General features: G+C 23.1%; 2 protein-coding genes across 11 annotated transcripts in view; one reads left to right on the forward strand and one right to left on the reverse strand.

The window, feature by feature from the left end:
* Positions 1 to 529: 529 nt before the first annotated feature.
* Positions 530 to 12744, forward strand: LOC122536359 (EH domain-binding protein 1). Of its 8 annotated transcripts, XM_043668709.1 has the most exons (19): positions 531 to 846; positions 922 to 1092; positions 1751 to 1958; positions 2041 to 2222; positions 2291 to 2502; positions 2576 to 2711; positions 2779 to 3012; positions 3180 to 3369; positions 4672 to 4838; positions 4924 to 5146; positions 5283 to 5453; positions 6820 to 6903; positions 7004 to 7117; positions 7244 to 7438; positions 10236 to 10385; positions 10460 to 10677; positions 10781 to 10969; positions 11157 to 11278; positions 11403 to 11948. In XM_043668709.1, exons 2-18 carry the CDS (start codon positions 989 to 991, stop codon positions 11236 to 11238), a joined length of 2859 nt encoding a protein of 952 aa, XP_043524644.1. In that variant the 5' UTR covers positions 531 to 846; positions 922 to 988; the 3' UTR covers positions 11239 to 11278; positions 11403 to 11948. The 8 variants fall into 8 exon arrangements, with proteins under 8 accessions (XP_043524673.1, XP_043524644.1, XP_043524619.1 ...); XM_043668684.1 differs by lacking the exon at positions 11403 to 11948 and adding an exon at positions 12627 to 12744 and having other exon boundaries at positions 531 to 1092; XM_043668700.1 differs by having other exon boundaries at positions 531 to 1092; positions 11362 to 11948.
* Positions 12745 to 16580: 3836 nt separating this feature from the next.
* The window catches only part of LOC122536342 (unconventional myosin-Ie-like), a 61906-nt gene continuing 60614 nt past the window's right edge, over positions 16581 to 17872 (reverse strand). For 2 of the 3 annotated variants that reach the window (XM_043668659.1, XM_043668668.1), the window contains 2 exons: positions 17446 to 17769; positions 16622 to 16813 (listed from right to left, as the gene is read on the reverse strand). In XM_043668659.1, coding sequence (XP_043524594.1) covers positions 16737 to 16813; positions 17446 to 17769 — 401 coding nt within the window. In that variant the 3' untranslated portion in view covers positions 16622 to 16736. Of the gene's footprint in view, positions 16814 to 17445; positions 17770 to 17872 lie in introns of all 3 variants that reach the window. The other variant, XM_043668650.1, reaches the window with a different exon arrangement.

Here is a 17872-nt window from a genome sequence, read left to right on the forward strand (position 1 = left end):
TTTGAACAATAGTTCATTTAGACAATTATATTTATGAGAGTTACATTTATTTCTATTTACTAATATACACTTATTAGACAATAAAAATATAATTTTTAAATTTGATTTCAAACAAAGGAACATGCGCAAATTAATAAAAGGAATAAAGATTAGAGAAGATGGATGAATTTCAGTTGAATCATTACATCCAGTGAGTAGCACCCTCTAGGTTTCTCAATTGTAACATTGCTATGATATAAATTCCTTAGACAAAGTGTATATATGTTATTTATATATAGGTTGATTTATTTTTAACACATGTACGTATTTCGTGCATATATAATTAATATCGAATATATGTACGTATTATGTGCGTAAAATAATTGATCTATTTTACAAAGTAATTGAAATGATTGATTTTACAGTTATTGAAGAAAGCATTGAATAATTCATTAAGAATATAATGCAAATATTCTAAAACTAGTTGTACAAATTTTTAAATTATTATACAATATCTGTTCGATTCATCATAACGAAGTTTCTTATCATAGTGTCATGTAGTATGAGATCAATAAGTTGAAAAGGTTTCGTCAGAGTATGAGATCGAGTTGATCGGGAAAGTTTTTAATCTGTTGTGGGTTTTTTTTAAATCAGTGTCAAAATATATTGTTTTGTACATGGATAATGCTACGTCTATAAAAATGATAATGAAACCTGTAATAATTTGAGAAATTCGTAAATTAATGAATACGCAAATATATGCTATTATTCGTATCACATTAGTGAAAATGTCAGATATGTATATGAACGATTAGAATATCTTATTAATTTAATACTTCAATAGCCAGAAATAAATAAAAGTTGTTCGTACGTTTTTTTGCAAGTAACGCACTTTTTAATTTCTATAATTTCGTTAAAAAAAAATGATGTGTCATATCCAAGACGTAGGTAAATAATTATAAGTTGGAAACATTGTGAGAATCATTTGAAGAAACAATTTAATAAAAAAATGAGTTCCGTCTGGAAACGATTGCAACGAGTAAACAAGAGAGCCGCAAAATTTCAATTTACTGTATCATATCATGAAGTCACTTTAGAAACGACAACAAAATGGTGAGTAATTATGTTTTTTTTTTAAACATTATTTATATGGATCAATATTTATTATGAATAATTCTTATTATTTTGTGTACAACATATAATAAAGTATATGCAAATATATAATAACGTATATGCGAAACATTACATTTTTTTTTACCTGAATTACTATATTATTGCATAAAATACTATTAATATATTATTATTCAAAATTATATGTATATATATATATATATATACATATTCCCAAATCTATATGAGGAGGAATTATTTTAGTACATTAAAATATAACCTGTGCAAAAGAAATAACATTTTGCTATTAATTTTAAACAAACATCATACATGCTTATTAACAAAATGACATGAAGTATTTTATTGTAATTGGTATAATCAGTTTGAGATATTAAATATCTATTATAAATAATTATTTATTAAATAAATCATTAAATAACTCTTAATATCAAAATTCATAATAAACAAGAATGTGAAAGAATAATTTATAATGTTTATTATTAATTATTGTCATTATAGTTTTATATCATATTTATATAATATATTTTAGCTATTATGTATATAAAATATGAAATATACACAAACATTACTAAATACTATTTAATGTTATATATATTATATATAACATGTATATTAGACACATTATTTTAACATCATATAGGAAACCAAACAAACTGAGTATTGTATGGACAAGACGTAGTAGAAGAGTTAGTTCAGAACCAATAGATTGGGAACCTAACTTAAGTGACCCATTAAAAGGTGTCATTAGTTGGGCAGTTCCTGATAATCATACAGTTTCTGTAACTTTATTTAAAGATCCAAGGACCCATGAATTAGAAGATAAAGATTGGACATTTGTCATTGAAGATGTAAAAAATAATAAATAATATTTATATTGTAAATATTTTGTTAAATATAAATTAATAAATTAACATGTAATACCTTAACTAGGTTTCTCCCACTGGTAAAAGACGACATGTAGCTGCTGCAAATATAAATATGAAAAAATATGCAACATTAGAATCTACTCAACAACAGCTTAAATTAGATTTAAAACCTACATCAAAAAAGATTGTTAGCGCTACATTGGAATGTACTTTATCTTGTGTCTTCTTAAGAGAAGGCAAAGCAACGTAAGAAAATTTTTGAAGCATTGATTTATAATTAATTAAATTTATTATATATTATATTTTTTAATCAGGGATGAAGATATGCAGAGTATGGCTAGTTTGATGTCAGTTAACAATAATAGTGATATTGCACCATTAGATGACTTTGATAATGAAGATATACCAGAAGATGTTGAAGAAGTATCTGGAAAAAATCTTGATGAAATTTTAGATATCTCTGCTCAACTTGATTTAATGACAAGCAGTCTTACCGAAAGTGAACTACCTAGTACTCCAATAAGTGGTATGGACTAAATATACATAAACATATAGTTATATTATTAATGTGTATTTTATACATAATATACATTCCACAGTGGCAAGTTTATCAAAAGATGATACTACTCCTGTAAATGATAGTGATCACATCATATATGATGTTAGTCTTACAGGTATTAATGATTCTTTTAAGGAAAAATCACCATTAAAGGATTCTATTGCTGTTGAGAACAAGTATGTAAATTAGAATCAATTGTTCCATAATTTGGTATTTTCAATAAATGTTTTACTATTATTTTAGTAAAAATATTGAACATAATACACTATTGAGATTACCATTACAACCACTAGAACTAAAAAAGAATGATGCCAATATTCCTAGATTAAAAGAAATTACTCCAGGGCAGGATTTATTGGAATGGTGCAAAGAAGTAACTAAAGATTATTCTGGTGTAAAAGTTACTAATCTTACAACATCTTGGAGGAATGGAATGGCATTTTGTGCAATAATACATCATTTTAGGCCAGATCTTATGTATGTATAAAAAATATATATTAAAATGTTTCAAGAATTATATTTATATTGTTAAAGATTAATAGAGTAATTTTTTTATAAACAAATAGTTTGAAATTATGTTTTACTTTAACTATTATTTAATAATTATAACACTTTTTAACTATTATTTAAATGATAATTTTCAGAGACATAGATTCATTATTACCACATGATGTAAAGGGTAACTGTAAAAAAGCATTTGATGCTGGAGAAGCTCTTGGTATACCTAGAGTAATAGAACCAGCAGATATGGATATATTAACTGTACCTGATAAATTAGCTGTAATGACTTATTTATATCAACTGAGAGCACATTTTACTGGTCATGAATTAGAGGTATGTAACAAATTTTATAGATTTATTTTTCTATATTCACAATTAATTCTTTTAATTATATTAAAAAGACATCCAAATTGTGAATAAAAATGAAATCTGTAACATGAATTATTTTTAGAAGTTTATATAAAATAAAAAATAAATAACAATGAAATAGATATCAATTAAAAATTTTTATATTATTCGAAAGTAATTTATTATTTACACTGGATTTTTATATTTGAAATCTTTTATTTTTTCTTTTCTTACATAAACATATGTTCTCTTTTCTTACATGATTTTTCAGAAGTACTATCGACACAGACACCCGTATACGTCGTCGTTAAGTGCACACGTACTTGGAGAACAATCAAAGCTAATTTTCTCGAAAACAAAGCATCAAACAAAAAAATTTTATTCTTTATTTTCGACTTATTTTTTTATATAGAATCACTTCCTCTTCGCTTGTACTACCGACGCAGGAACATACATTGTATATACACTTGTATACATACATTTTCTTATAATGTAAACATTTTCATATAAAATGAGAAAAAAAACATTTACTTCATTTATAAATTCATACTTAACGATTTAATATTTTCCAGAATTAATTAAAAATACTGGTTTATTTTAATAATTGTTTATTAATTAGAAATTTATTTTACAATAAAGTTGTATATACAATGCTTATTGGCATAATACTACTTCATATAGATTATTTTATAAAAAATATTGCGAACTTGATTTTATAATTTTATTCTAATTAATATTTTCTTTATATTACATGTTATTTATAATACAGTTCAACTTACTAATATATAATATAAATGCTTTTAATAGAATGAATATTAAATATTAAATATATAAATTTATATTATGTATATTAAGTGTGTTAAAAAATAACATGAAGATATATCATAATACAACAAAAAAAACATCTTTAAAAAAAATATTAAAAAAATTTTTTTGAAAAGTATTACAAAATAGACTATTACGATAGATTTATAATTTTTACCATTATTTTTATTATTTCAATATTTTTATATTGTACAATATACATTCATGAATATTTACTCAAATTGAAATTAATATTATACAAGTATAACAAAGTATATATAAAATATAATATAATATATAATTATATTATAAAATATAATAATTATATAATATATAATATTATAGTGTATATAAAATATGCAAAGTATATTATATGTTCGTGATTGAATTACATGTATTAATTACATATATCAATTAAATATTTAGAGAGTGATACATGGATGTAATCACTTTTTTATATAAAAAATTACTTCATATTTTCAGGTACATCAGATAGGTAAAACTACAGATGAATCATCTTATATGATTGGAAGATTTAATACAGACAATAATTCAGATGTAAGTGTGCAATTATTTGGTCAAGAAATAATTAATTTACGTAAGAAAGATCAAATGGAACATAAAAATAATAAAACTGATAACAATAGACGGTATGTTTTTATTATACTATTAATATTTTTAATTACTTTTGACTTATTTTAATACAAAAAGATAATAAAAATACATTTTTTTTAGATCAAATCCATTTGATAACAAAAAAGAAGATGTTAATATTGATTCTTTAAAAAATAAATTACATTTAAGTTTAAATATGGAAAATCAAGATCATGATCAATGCAATAAGGATAAATCGCCATCAAGTGTTAAGGATGTTAAAGATATTATACTAGCTAGTTCAAAGAGTATTCTGGAGAAAGTACTGTCACCAACTAAAGAAAAATATTCATCTAGGGAAAAGGTATGTAAATCAATTTATAATAGATAAATAATCTTATTCATATTGTATTTATAATAACACGATTGTAATTAACCATTTTAAATGAATGATAGGAAGGTATTGATTGACATTATTTTATTATTAATTACATACACAGAGTAAATCTCCACCAAGAATATCACAAACACAACAACGTCCTATATTAATGACTCGACGACAATTAACAGATCCTTTTGGGTCTGATGAAGAAGAGGAAAATATTCAAATAATTGATGAAAAGTGGTCTCAATCAATTTCAATTAACAAATCAGAAACGCCAATTCATAATGTCAGTATGTTTGAATGTTTAAGTATTTCAATTTTATATAGTTTTATCTGCTTTATAAATCATATTAGCAATACACCTTAATTTTTTTGTATACTTTGCCATAAAATTAAAGGATTAGTAAATTATGATTGAAAAATGGTTGATAGTTGACCTACTATACTTCGTGAAAAATTGTGAAAAGAAAAATATCATATCTACTTAGGCTTATTTTGGAGGATGATGCCTTTACTTTTATATTTTTGATTTTAATTCTTTTTTAAATATACTAATATATTATATAATTTGAAAGATTAATAATATATATTATAATATTATGATAATTATAATTATTTAAAACTTAAGAAACAAATAATTTGACACGATATTAAAATGTCTTGCTTAGTATTATCATTTTATGTGTAAAACTAAAATTAATGTATCTTTTAAACCAATAATATTTAGGTTCAGAAGCATATATCTTTTTTTTTTTTTTTATAAAGAACTACTATTACCATAATTAGTATATAAAAAGATATAGAGTTTCACATACTAAAATGAGTTGGCTTTTTTCATATCATTTCATTTCGTTTAATTTTGTTTTCATTCTATTTTTACTCATTTTAAATCTGCTAAAAATTAGCAATCGCTTTAAATAGTACTAATAAATAATACTAAATTTAAATTTAAATAATACTAATAATTCTATTTAATGATATGTATTTTAATACTCTATATATGGGCAAATTTTATCTATACGATAATGCACGGATATTTTTTTAACAATATTATATTGATTTGTTTGACATGCCTTATACTTTTATTAATAATCTCAATAATCTTAAATTTTAATTTTTATTATCAGGATATCATTTTCTTTATTTTACACTGTCACTTACTGGTGATCGACCCAGTGTTTAACATGTTCAAAAAATCACAATTCAAATGTTTTAATCACAGTTAAACATTTAATCACAATTAAATCACAATTAAAAATTTGCAATGATTAATTAATGTTATATGTTCTATTCGCTCGTATTTTATATTTCTGCTAAATTATACTTAATTATATAAAATTATGAAAAATGTCTGCACTTTAAAATATATTTGTTAAAATTACGCTTTGATATGCTATTTAACATATTTTATGCTTACATACATTTATATTCATATTTTGCATGCGGATATATTCAGATGCATGTGAATAAAAAAATATATAAATTTATATAAATTATATAAAAATATATATGTACATGCTATAAATTACATGTATTGTATTCTTTATTTATTTATTATGTATATTTTTATTTACAATAGTACTTTAATTATTATGATAATTTTTCAGTAAATTAATAAATTTACTAATTTTAATAACTGCATCTTTTTACAGGATTCGGTAAATGTTTGTGAAAAAGGAAATCGTACTGAATATCAAAGTGTATCATCACCGCAAGGAGAACAACGTTCTCAGCATGTAATTATTTTTTTTTATATATGCCAATTCTTTTTTTTTTTTTTGTAGTGCCATAACTAATTTACCATTTTTCTTTTTTTTTTTCTTTTTTTTATATTAGCCATTAGTCAGTCGTCATGACGAATTAAGAAAACGCGCCAGGCAACTATTAGAACAGGCTAGGAATCATACAAAGTCAACTGGCCTTATTTCTACTGCTGCATATCCTATTGAGGTTTTATTTTTTTTTCAGTGTTATAATTTTGTGTACATTCATTTAATCTCATGTTTTACAATATTTTTGTTCTGTAAAACAAGATTCTTCTCTGAAGTTAAGAATACGTTATTTAATAATTTATAGAGTCAAAATGATGACGAAAGACAGCAACAATTACGTGAAAGAGCAAGACGTTTAATAGCGGAAGTAAAAATGGGTGTTACTTCAAATCAAATTAATGATGACAATAATAGTGAGAGACGATCGATAGATGATCAAAATAACAGTCCAAGACGTAGTATTACACCATCTACTCCGGGTGACAAATTTAACACAAAGGTTAGTAACGTTAAATTTTTTTACAAATTTAATGTTTCTGTTTTTAAAATTTTAAAAATTTATATATTTCACATAATTGAAATAAAAAAATGTACATTTATATATATTTTATATATTCTCTATATTCAAATTTTCAAAAATAGCGTATTAAATCTTATGCTTATATCTTAAATATAAACATAGAAATAAAATAAACATAGTAAAATGTAAAATTTATGCGAAATATAAATATAGTAAAAATAAAAATAAATATAGAAAATACTAAAATATGCCAGTCTTAATGAGACAAAATGGTATGACAATAATAAAATATTACAATTGCGCCAAGAAAATATATTAATCTTTATCTGGTAAGTTGGATTTATTATTTTTAATAATGGATTCGTGGTTGGTAATTGTTATCTTCAAAAAAATAAATTATATTTATAAATATAGTGGAATATAATGAAGTTATATACATAGTGAATATAATACAATTCCAATTTTATTCGGTATATTTTTATTTGGTAAGATATTAAAACTTTGTTACGCATGGTTCCTTTTTGATCAAATATCCCTAATATATAATATTATCCCTAAAATATAATAAAATTATTTAACCCATAGCCGTTCTTGGCTTAAGGGTTAAATAATACATTTAATATTTAGTGAGACTCCATTTGTTTTATAGCATCTATCAATCGACTTGAAATTGTTTTATGTAATTTTTGTACTAGTTTTTGATTTAAGACATTCCAATTTTGAATAATATTATTTTTTAATTTATTTATATTACTAAATTTTTATATTACTAAATTATTAACATTTCTTAATAAAAATGCCCAAATATTTTCAATAATATTTAAATGAAATGAGCACATGAATTAACTGAACTTCAAAACTGTTACGTTTTTTGAAAGAAAAAATTGTTTTATAATTTTCGCGCTATATAAATTGTAGCATTGTTATGCCGAAAAATATAACTATTGCCTGCAATATGAATTGTATACTTATTTAATTATTAATTGCCAATTGTTAATTTTAATTGTTCAGTAATTTTATATACATATATGTCACTGTTTACAGAATCTAGTAAATATTTTATTTCAGTCTCGCGGTAGTATCCGATGTAATTCTGAAGGAAATACCCAGTATATAGTCTATAAAATGTATATTTTCTCATTTTTATCGTTAAATATATAAATAGATTGTTCTATCATTTTCATTATTTATCTCCGACCATATATACATATGTGTCAATTATTTATCAATTATTTAAATTCACATCTCAAGAATAGCTTATGTAAAAGATACAACTAGTTTTTGTTTCGAAAATATTTTGATGCAAAGTATAGGTCAAAATTTAAAAATCTGAAATAGATTTTTGTAAGAATTTTCAGAATTATAGCAAGATCAAATATAGATATCAACATAATTTGTTTCTTTAATATTCTATAACTTTTGCATCTGAAATATTTATCTATTTTTTATATTTTTCAACATAATTTATCTGGAAAAATTAATAACATTAATGTTTTAAATGATTAAACATTAATATTTTCAATTATATTGCAAAATATTTCAAATAAAAATTAAATGATTTCAAGGGGAGCTTAATTTTGTTATTAACACGTTTATTAAACGTCAAGACGGCTGCGTGTGATGTGTCAGCTGTTTACAAAAGATAAGCTAACGAAAAACAAGACCGAACGGTGCAGAGATGACTAGCGAATCTTCATTTACGCACAAGGCATAGTTCAGTTTCTTTTATTGAAGTAGATCTACCAAATTTGTTATTGGATATAAATTCAAAGTTTTTTATTGCCCTGAAAATGCTGCCAGAATCTTAGGCATTTTTATTAAGAAATGATTGATGCATCCAGCGATTTAATTTTGCCGAACCTTTGTTTGTATTGTTTTAATAAATTACATTAATTTTTATTAAAATATTCCTTTCCTGAAAGCTCTGATTGAACAAAAATCAATGTTGTCTATACGAAATATATATTTAGTCTCACAATCGCAAGGATCGACGCGCGCGGCGGTGTAGCCGTGTTACAGTTTTTATAAATTAACGCATTTGAAATTTATTATTGTCCCTGATTCTACTTATATTGACGAATATCAAAAGCTAATGACGACTAAGTTTTTATTACTGCTTTCATGATTATTATTGAGAGATTCCGATCGTTAGTTGTATGGAGTCCTTAAATTTTACAATAAACAATAATCTTATTAAATTAATATTAATATTAATTAATTTACTAAGAATATTAATTAATTAATATTCTTATTAAATATAGAACAACAAACAAATAATCTTTATTTGAATAGATAAAAAAAAGTAATTCAAAAGTTTCATTATTTAAACATTCTTAGTTTCCTAATTACGTATGAAAGCGAAATGCTTATATTGTACTCATCTATACAACAAAAATGCTATATTGTACTGTACTCATCAATATAACAAAAAATATAAAATTTTTTATTTTTATTACATAAGGAAAATTTAAGCGATGTTCTGTTTTAATTTTTCTCAGAGTATACTTATGTGAATAGTATATTGTGCTTAAAAATTAATAATAACTTAAAACTTTCTTTATTTTATAATTTCTTAGTTTTAAATGCAGCTAAGCGAAAGTTCAAGGAGAAAGTTGTTTTTTACTTCTGATACTAAATGATTTAAATTTTTATGCTATTATTCTTAATGAATACAAATTTGTATCCTTTATATCAGTTATTTATATTCTATTTAATATAGAATACAACTTTTAAAATTTAATATAAAATATAAATTTCTATGTAATAAATATTTCAGGCTGAATACAATGGAAACACTCTAGGAACTTCAAATGTAATAGATGCAGAGAAGAAGACAGGTTCTCCCTTATTCTCATTTTCTAAGATAATAGAAAGAATTTCACCAGATAAAGCTAGTCCTGATGGCACTTCATATACACTCAGAGAGGTATGATTAATTGATTGATTTGAAACTAAATTATAATTTAATTAATTATTATCATTATTAAATCTTTTATCTAGTTGGGAAAAGATATGACATCATATATTCAAAATGAATTAGAAGCATTAGAAAGAGAACAAACTCAAATAGATATTCAAGCTGGTAAACTTGAGAAACAACTTCGAACTGCAATGGAAAGTGATAATGAAGATGAAACAGAAAGACTAATGTCTCTTTGGTTCACGCTTGTTAATAAGAAAAATGCATTGTTGAGAAGACAAATGCAGTTGAATATATTGTAAGTAATTATGTGTTTAATATTTTATTAATCATCTCGAATACTGTTTCTTTTTATTAAATACTTTTTCTATTGTTCCTTCGTCAATTTCAATATATTTTAGGGAAAAAGAAGATGATCTAGAACGACGTTTTGAATTATTAAATCGTGAATTAAGAAGCATATTAGCGGTAGAAGAATGGAGGAAAACTCCTGAACAAAAAATGCGAGAAAATTTACTTTTAGAAGAACTAGTTTCAATAGTAAATAAAAGAGATGAATTAGTTCATCATCTTGATACACAAGAAAGAGCGTAAGTGTAAAATGTTAATTTACATTAAAACTAAGTTATTATTTATATTAATCTATATAATGCTAATTAGAAATTAATATTGAAAATGATAAGAATGTAATTTATTTTTTTCTAAAAAATTAAAAATTTTTGTACTTTTTTGTGAATGTTATGTTACATTACTTAGTTAATTAATATTTTATTGCAGTATTGAAGATGATGACGAGATAGAACGTAACTTATCTAGAGCTGGCTTGGCTCAGCGAAATAAAAATTGCATGATACAATGAAAGTATAGTTTTATTTTTGTTGATACGACGAAAGTGACAAGTAAGTATTCTAAATGAATCTTAAATATTACAGAGATTTTTAAATTTAAAAATTGATAATATAAAATTCAATTCCTTTCGTAGACAAAAAATAGTAAATAATTTTTAACTTAGGATAATTGTAGGCGCGATTCATTTTGCTGTGGTGTTGCCAAAGAAAACATACTAAAATTGTTCTCAAAGATAAAATCAAGAACTTTATAATCTGTAAAACAGTAATAGTTAGGAACTTATTTTGTACTATGAGCTATATACAAATTGTACAATCCGTGTTTTATATTTATACAAATTCATTAAGTACAGCATCAACAAAATACTACTTCTTATAATAGATCTAAGTTCAAAATGAAAACCGGTCCGTCGAAGAAATACACAGAAATAATGGAAGTCTATTATGAGGTTGTAGTAGTTGTAAAAAGAATATGTTGTTAGAAAGAATGAATTTTGATTATAGTTCAATACATTTACTTATAATATCTCATTATAAAAGCAATAGTAGAAAAATATAAAGAAAAAGGTTACATACGAAATTCCTAATTTAAATAAGGTGCTCGAATCTCAATTAATGACAAGAAATTAGACATTAAACATTAAATAAATCACTTACGTAATACGGAAATGAGGTAAACATTAAAAATTACATAAAGATTACATAGATTATTTATGGAAGAGGAAATTAATTATTATAAAATAATTTAAAAAAAGTTTTAACGACTTATGTTCATGTTGTGCCATATATATAACCTAATTTTTTACGAGTAATTGTTTGTTTATAACATATTTGTTATTTTAGTAATATGTAATATGCAATTATACATAGAAAATATCTTATTATTTTATTCATTTTTAATATCTGAGTTTGATATTAATTTGATATATTCATGAATATATAAAATATTATTGTATATTTCTGCTTCTCAAAAATAATGAAATGAAATTATATGATATTTGTTGTAAGAATTGATTTTTATTTAAATATCTTTGAATTTATTGATATTTTAATTATTTCTGAGAATAACAATAGATAAAATTACAATAAAATAACAATAAAATAATCCAGAATTAAATTGTTAAAAATTAATAATTCATAGAAATGTAGAGCAATTAATATGCATATTGCATTTATTTATATCTTTGATTATGTAAAGTATTTGTTTAATTTTAGCAATGTATTTTATGTGTATATGCAGGGTCATATCTTACATAACTGAGATTAACTATATCGTTAAAATAAAAATATATATTGTAAAGTAAAATTAAATGCTTTATTGCGCACTATAAATATTTCTATATTGTTTATAAATTAGTCTACTCGAAAAGTGCTCTTTAAAAAATGGGATTTTGTTCAGGAATTTTTCAAGAAAATATTACCACAGTAAAAGTTGATAATACATGAAACATCCGGAGACATGCGTTGAAAAAAAAAAAAAATGTTCAGTAAGTAGTAATAATTTTAATAATGGTTGATATTGATTTAAAGATAAAAATTGAGTTTACAAATTCAATCAGTGACATGTCAAAGTAAACTAGTTCTATAATATTTTGATTTATGTTCTGAAACTATTAGTTCCAAAATTATTTTAATTTTAAGATTATTGCATATTTTTGTGTATCAATATATTATTAGTATAGAAAACAACTCGATTATCTTATCAAACGTTTTATGAAATATTTTATAATATTAGTAATTAATTCATGTCTATAAATGAAATAATGGTGTAGTTAATACTACATAATGTATATCTGATTGTAACTCTGATTTATATATATATATATGTATATAATTGCACTTTTCAGGTATACAGACATATAGGAGTACATGTATAAAAATACATGTATGGTATTTTTTTAGTGCCATTTCTTTTTTTTCAAAATCTCTATTCAACTGATTATTGTTCATTTCAATTATGCACGTGACAGCTTATCTCAATTGTATATTCATTTAAACAGAATTAAATAGAAAATACTGCATATAAGTAGAACATATAGTAATGATCAGAAACATTATATTAGATTGTTGCATATGATTGCAACATATGAATTTTATAAGCGTATAAAATCCTTTAGAATTTTGTGATTAAATATTTATCAAAGATTGGTTTGATTTGAAACTTCAATGTAATTGATGTTTTGCTATTTGTTTTATTATAAAAAAATTATGTCAAAACGAATCATAAATAATTATTTCAGTGAGTTTTGTATAAACTTTGATTCATTGAAACTAATTTTGAACGTAATATTAATACATGCTATTGAAAAACTTAATTAGGTAATTCATACATGTTATTCATGAAAAAAAGTTAAGATTAGAAAATATCAATATGATCAATGAACTACAAAATTTTCAACAATAATCGACTAAAGATTTCAATAATAATAACATAAAATTAACAAAATTATATATTTTATATAAAATATATAAAATAATATAAAATTGTTTTATAATGGATGAAATATATGGATGAATATAAAAAATTGAAATTTGATTTAATGTTATTCTTATAAAAATTATTCACAATGAAATATATTATAAATTTCGCTATTTAATTTGCAACAATCTAATATTATAGATCGATAGAAGATGGTTTTTTACACAAAAACTTTTAAATTATGTATAAAATTTTAAATACATACATAATTACACAGAGAATTTATACAGAAACAATACAGGAATGAATTTTATGACAAGCTATGTATTTGCATAATGCATAATGGATTTTAAAAATTGATTTTCTTGAAAACAAGTAAATCTGGGATAAAAAGATTTTAACTCACATTTCTCACCCATTTTACATAAAAAAATCACCTTCCATTTATTTATATAATTCTTTCGGCTGTGCCCTATATATACATATAAACAAAATGGACTTATTTAGTTAATTTTATAAAAAAAAATTTCTTTAATTTTTCTGTACTATCATTAATATAGTACTCTCATTAACGGTTAAAGAACAGTTATATCAGAAAATAGGAAAAGAATATGTATACAATGTTCATGTAATATAATTCGTTTTTTGCGCGTAAAAAATAAAAGTTATTTTTATTTACAAATTATATGAGATACATATATAAAATTAATACTCGAAAAGCATTAAGCAACAGTTGCTTTATCAAATAAAAAAGCTAAGCTAAATAAAACTTAGTTAACATGTAATGGGATTGGTGCAGGCATATCATACTGAATGTAACTGCCATAATCAATCAGTAAATATATAGAGAACAATGCTTCTACGAAATATGCATACATAAGTAGAAAGTGCTTCATATTTCATAAATTCAGTTTAAAAGTGAATAAATATTGAATTTTTCTTTCGACGTTGATGTATATTTATTAGGTAAATTTAATTTCAATAATAACACATGAAAGATAATTTAAAAAAGTTTAAATAAGCTAAGAATCGGTTTTTGTTAATTTTCTTGTATTTTTAATCTTTACATAATAATGAATGTTATTGTACATAATAAAGCTTTACATTAATTGAAATTTTTCAATGTTTTTGGTAATTTAGATCGAGTATAACATAAAATGTATCGAAAAATATCAAGTTGCAAAATTAAAGTACGATTGTGCTAAATTTTGTTTGTTCTGCTGTAGCTATTCTAGTGTATTTATAGTAATATATGGTCTTTCTATTGTAATAGAAATTGTTCGATTTCTATGACTAATTTAGCAATAATTTATTATTTTAATGTCTATAAATATTTATAGACATTATCTGTAGGTGAGAACGCTGTACAGAGCTAACAATTATAAGACGTGTATGTGTCACAGATTTATATATATGCAGTGTATCTCATAATAATCATTTGATCAACCTGAAATTAATAGTTCAATAAATAACATATTTTTAAGGCGATATATAATTAAATGAAAATAAAATATATGTTTATTTTAAAATAAAAAAACTGGAATAATGGAAATATATTTAAAAAACGAGGTTATTACGTTATAAAATTGTTTTTTGTACTTAAATTAAGTACGCTAATTAAATTTATTATATTCGTTGCGTAATTTCGAGATATTTGGTATACATATTTCAGTACAAAAAACGCTCTCATATGCGTGTTGTTATATGTATGTATAATATTATGCTAAAATATCTTGAATTTATTTAGTTTGTTACTATTAAAAATATTCATTACGGTATATCGAAGTTATAAAAGCAATGACAATTCTTGCCAATTTAATATTAAAAGAATGAATTAACTTGTAAATTATTTCTTGTGAAAATTGTCAAGTGTGTAATATGTCAAAACACAGTAGTTATTAATAATAGAAGGAAATAAAGCACTACAGAAAAATATAAGAAAGCATTTTTATTAATATTTATTAAAACCTTTCCGTAATAGATAAACATATATAATATTGTTTATATGATAATTATTAATTTATATGATATTTATTTGTAGAAAAATTTTCAAAAAAATCTTCAATTTAAGAAAATTCGTATAATTTTTTCTATTTGTTCCATTCTTTTATTTTTCCTTTTTCCTCTCTTTCCTTTAATTAATATATTTATCTATGGGTTTCCCATCAAAAATGTTTTACTCTCTGTAAAAAGAACGGTCTTTGTCTTACTAGAATTGAGAACAAACTGTATATATATCTATACATTCATACACGCTATATTCATACTTATCTGCTATTCGTAAATTGTTTGCCTACGTTTATTAACCCGGGATTACCCACCTGGGGGTCTAGCGCAGGTACATCCCGGCGACTAGACCCTCACGTGGGTAATCCCGGGTTAACAATATGGATACTTCAAGGAATAGTAAGCAACAGATTTGTAATTATCCGTAGACTGTTAGGAAGTTCTTCGGGAACTTTAATTATTTCTGTTAATAAGCTGTTCATAAAACAAATATATCATAATGGATAAAAGTACAAAAATAATTACTGCTAAGCATAAATTTTTCTTTGGTATGATAATAAGAAATATGAAAACATGTTAACTAAATAATTGAGTACACTAAGTTATATATAAATGAACGGAATATATAAATGAATTAAGTTATATATACGAACGAACGAAAAAGTGTTAAAATTCATCAGTAAATGAAAGACTGTATTTAACTGTTATCGACTTGTTATATTATACTCTTTACTGTTACACTTTACAGATATTTTAAATCTTTTGTTGCAATAAAAATTAATTGTGACATTAGATTCATTTGATCCACGCATCTTTAGAGCATTAGATGATTTTCATTTTGTTAATTGTTATAAATTATGTATTTTATAACTATAATTTATAATTAATAATTTATAATTTATAATTAATATTTGGCAGTTTTCATCGTAGAATGTATTATAAATAAAAATAATGAAAAATTTTAACAATAAAAAATTAATTCTCCCTTAAAATAAATTTCATTTGATTGTGTAAATAATTACTCTACTTTAATTATATTTTAATTTTGTAAAATACTATGATTATTTTAAAAATATACACGCTTCATATCTTGACAACGTAATTTGATGGAAACAATCCTGTTTTTCCTGTGAGTCTCCCGTACCACCAACCACCTTCGTCTGAAAGAAGATATTTTATTCCAAGTTTTCTGCTATATCATAAAATATCATGCTATATCATGAAAATTCTATATCATAAAAACTAAAAAGTGAAATAAAATATAGATACGTTCAACTATTAATTGGACTAATTCTAACAAAAGTTAAATAAAAAAATTGTTACGTAAAATCAATTAAAATAAATAATCATCATTCATTTAATAATAACGAATATTAAGATACAAAAATTTCATGATAAATATACATTTTGATGCCTTTTCCGAATTTTGTTTATTTTGATTCAATTTGTTTTCTTAAACGTGTTATTATATTACTAAAACAAAAAATCAGTTTGGAGAGACAGAGAAAATATATTTTTATTATTAAAAAAAAAAAGAATATATAATAGGTTCTTATATCTTTGACAGAAGAACATGTTATAGTCTTTAGTTTAAAAAATGATAAAACTACATTACCTTTTCAATTGATTGATTTCTCGTTTAGTAATAAATAAAGCGAAATTAGTGAATTTACAGAAACAATTGTACAGAAATTATTAAATGTATTAAAATGCACGTTTAGTAAATTTATTAATGTAATTATTCTATGATTTATTTTTGAAACGATAATTATTATAAATTGTTTAAACTTACGTTCTTTAAGTATTTCAACGATGTCACCTTCTTTAAGTCCTATTTCATCGTGATCTTGAGGATTGTAATCGTATAAAGCTTTAGCTTTAGGTAATTGAGGTACTGCTGGTTTTTGCGGACGTGGCTTATTACCCGGAATAACACGAGACTTATTATCTTCAGTTTTATTTACTATTTGTCCAGCTTGCATTTCTTTATGATACTTTACGTTTTTGTTATTAATAGGATTACTACTATCAATAGGCGGAAGTTTAAAGCCTGGATGACTGATTGATGTTTGTGGTGGCGGTGGTTCCGAAGGAGGCGGTGGAAATTTGATTAAGCCTGTTTAATTGTAAATATTAATTTAGTTAAGTCGTAAAAAATCGAATTACATAACTGTAAAATATTTAAAATTAAAACATGAAAGTTATAAGAAATTGAATAA

Source organism: Frieseomelitta varia, unplaced genomic scaffold, assembly GCF_011392965.1.
Source record: "Frieseomelitta varia isolate USP_RPSP 00005682 unplaced genomic scaffold, Fvar_1.2 scaffold_154, whole genome shotgun sequence".
Taxonomy (NCBI): Eukaryota; Metazoa; Arthropoda; class Insecta; order Hymenoptera; family Apidae; genus Frieseomelitta; species Frieseomelitta varia.